This window comes from Arachis ipaensis, chromosome B01, assembly GCF_000816755.2.
Source record: "Arachis ipaensis cultivar K30076 chromosome B01, Araip1.1, whole genome shotgun sequence".
NCBI classification, from domain to species: domain Eukaryota; kingdom Viridiplantae; phylum Streptophyta; class Magnoliopsida; order Fabales; family Fabaceae; genus Arachis; species Arachis ipaensis.
In genome coordinates this window covers 136,094,973-136,098,342 of record NC_029785.2, presented here as the reverse complement: position 1 = coordinate 136,098,342, position 3,370 = coordinate 136,094,973, and the positions used below count along the sequence as shown (strand labels likewise).

At 39.6% G+C, this 3,370-nt stretch overlaps 1 protein-coding gene across 1 annotated transcript; it reads right to left on the bottom strand.

Moving 5' to 3' along the window:
• LOC107642325 (AAA-ATPase At5g57480-like) lies at positions 625 to 2,842 on the bottom strand. Its single transcript, XM_016345640.2, has one exon. The coding sequence runs from the start codon at positions 2,541 to 2,543 to the stop codon at positions 945 to 947; it is 1,599 nt and encodes a 532-aa protein (XP_016201126.1). The 5' UTR covers positions 2,544 to 2,842; the 3' UTR covers positions 625 to 944.

Genomic DNA, 3,370 nt, shown 5'->3' with positions numbered 1-3,370 from the left:
ATGCAATTAATTTCACATAATTAACAGAAATCATTTTCTTGTCACTAGAAAACAAATAGTACATCAAATCTCAATCACTGCCAATTTTCTGCGTAAGCTGTCACAGTAAAAACTGTTACTAGATAGGTAACTTTCCTTGCACTCCAAATAATTTTCCCAAAGAATCTATAGTCTGAATTATTCTGAGCTTTTCCTTTTAAAGTTAAAAAGTTTAATATACCTGAACTTGCCATTTTTCACCGGGAAGGGGAACTATATAATTCTGAATTTCTCATATCATATCACAACCCATATGATAATAAAACATTAATTAGTGTATAATTGAATTGAATTGAACATAAGGTATTGGGCAATTGGGTATTTTTGTGGTACCCTACTTATTACTGATATTCCCTACCCATCTCATCAACACACTAACCATGTGCACCCCAGGTGTTCACCAACATCCCAGCTGGCTACCCAAGCATGTCAGGGTGTAAAGTCCTTCCTTACTAGACTAATTATTAAGATTTTAATTAAATCTTAACTAATTAAGGAAAACAATATGCAAATTAACTCATAATTTCTTAGTGCAGTGCCAACTACTAAACTGGTTCTAGATAAACTTCCCCGACAACATATATGTCTATGTAAGACTCCATTATTATTATTATTATTCAAAATCAAAAGTTCAAAACTTAATTAATAAAGAAAGACAGGAGTATGTGACATGTTTAGAATTAGAGGCCCCAATTGCTGCTGCTTCTTTCCATGCTCCTTTTTTTTTTTTCATTCTTCTAGTTCTATCTGATATGTCTTGTAATTAGCTCACCATAAATTTCATTTTTTTTTTCAAAATATAATCAATTACACTTGAGATTACAGTGTATGCTGCTTAATATTGTTCTGTAACATGTGAAACTCATCTTTGTCACTGTAGAATAAGAAGAACAACATTACCATCATCACTTAATCTTCTCTTTTTCTCCATCTCCTTCTTTTTCTTCTTCTTCATCTTCATCTTCCACCTTGTTGCAATTGTCCTCAATCTCAGACTCCTCCTTAGGACTCTCACTATCGAGAGCCCTCTTCTCTTGTTCTTCTTCCTCTTCTTCATCTTCATCATCATTTTTTCCCCTTCTGACTGCTCTTCCGCCATTGCTGGCATTGTTGTTATTCCTCTCAGCTCGGATCTTGAGTGTGTCCAACAACTCAACGACGGCTCTCTCCTTCTTGCGGCGGTTCTTGATGAGAACCTCGCTGATGTCAGCAGGGGTCATTCGGGCCATATCGACCACCATCTCGAGCTCCTTCAAGACATGGCCATCCAAGTCGCCTTCCTCATAATCCAAGTAGTTCCTGAGAAGAATCTTGAGAGCAGGGAAGGAACAGAAGCTCATGAAAACATGCATATCCATTCTTCCACTTCTCAAGAGAGCAGGGTCAAGCTTCTCAATGTGGTTCGTCGTGAAAACGAAGATCCTTTCACTCCCACAGCAAGACCACAACCCATCAGTGAAATTCAGCAACCCAGAAAGAGTAATCGAGTTCCCGCCATCTTCACCGCCACCCCCACCGCCGCCGCGTATATCACCGGAATCATAGTAACTCCTGGAAGCCCCGCCGCCGCCATTGTTGCTCTTCTTCCGGTTCGTCAAGTTGATAGAACAATCAATATCCTCAATGACGATTATGGACTTGGAACTCGTCTTCATGAGAAGCTTCCTGAGCTCAGAGTTGTTATGAACCTCGGTCAACTCAAGATCATAGATATCGTAGCCAAGGTAATTGGCCATGGCGGCGATCATGCTGGATTTTCCGGTACCGGGAGGGCCGTAGAGAAGGTAGCCTCTCTTCCAAGCTCTGCCAGTTCTGTGATAGAATCCTTGACCTTTGGCGAAATCCTGAAGATCCTCCATGATCTCTTTCTTCTTCTCAGGGTCCATAGCCAATGTATCGAAGGTGCTTGGGTGCTTGAACGGCACAGATTCCCAAGGGTGGCCTCTGGAATCTAGAGAACCGCCTCTGGAATTCGTATACAGCAACCGATCCTGATTCTTTCTTCTTATCTCATTTGCTTTCTCCATAACATAGTCCAGGTAAGAGTTGAGGATCAAGGGTTTGTCTTTCTTTCTGATTCGGAGAGTGAAGCCTCGTTTTTCTTCCGGCAAGGGCCGCCATGAGAAGGTTTGGGATTGCCGCTGGGTGACCACGTGTTCCCAGAGCACGGTGGCGCCGTTGAAGGTGTCGGAGATGGTGTCATTGTTGGCCAGGCCGAAGGTGAAGGCGGAGGAGTTGAGGGCGCGTGTCAGGCTGAGGCGGTTGCCAGTCACGGAGACAGAGGAGCTGAGGTAGAGCTGGACGGCGTTGTAGAGCTCGTTGGTGTTGACGCCGTCGATCTCCGTTATGTCGAAGTAACAGTAGGAGGAGAAGCAGTGGAAGATCTTGTTGAAGAGCTTCACGGTGGCAAAACGGAGCTCCGGTGGGAACACCGCTTGGAGTATGGTTTGGCAGAAAGCGAATACCCCCAGAACCGATGCTAAAGAGGTCCAATATTCTTTCATTTCTATTTCTTTTCTTTTCTTTTTTTTTCTTTTTTTTTTCCCTCTCTTGTGTTTTTTGTGTTGCTGATAACTAATAACAAACAAGAGAGTAGAGAAGTGGAAGATGATGTGAGAGAGAAGAAAAAAGAGAGATCAAGTTAAGAGTTAAGATAGAGATGAATGAAGGTGTTGTGTTGTAGTTGTGTTGTGTGGTGTGAAGTGTAATTTTATGGAAGTGGTGTTGGGTGTATTTATAGACAGAGTGGATGGGGTTTTGAATTCAATTCAATTCAAGTGGAGAACCTGTGGGGGAAGGCCATGTTTGTTTGTGGCAAAAGCATGGGAATGGGAATAATGCATTTTTCTTAATTTAACATTATTGTAGAAACTTAAATAAATAAATCGTTTCCTAAATATTTCCGGTTGTGTCTTTAAACGTATTTATTGTATAAAACTTTTTAAGAAATTTCATCATTGTAAATCTTAATTCCTGTTTAGATATTAACATGAAAACTCAGATGCAGTCGATTTTAGGTGAAGTTGATAACAGATAACTGTTAAATGATTTGATTGATTTGACTAAATTTTCATCTAACCACTCTCAACTAACAACTTCACATGAAGTCGACTGCAACTGAGTTTCCACCTATAAATAAATGTTGGAGGTTAAATGTTAATTTAAAAAAAAAAAGTTAATTTCCTAACAAAATTTGCACAAAAAATAGGGACTAAAAGAAGACTATTGTTGAGTTGTAGTTAATTTTTTTTGAGTTATATACCAAATTTTATTTTTTGTAATAAAGAGGTTTTAAATTGGTAGTAATATTATAGGAAAATTTTTAAATATA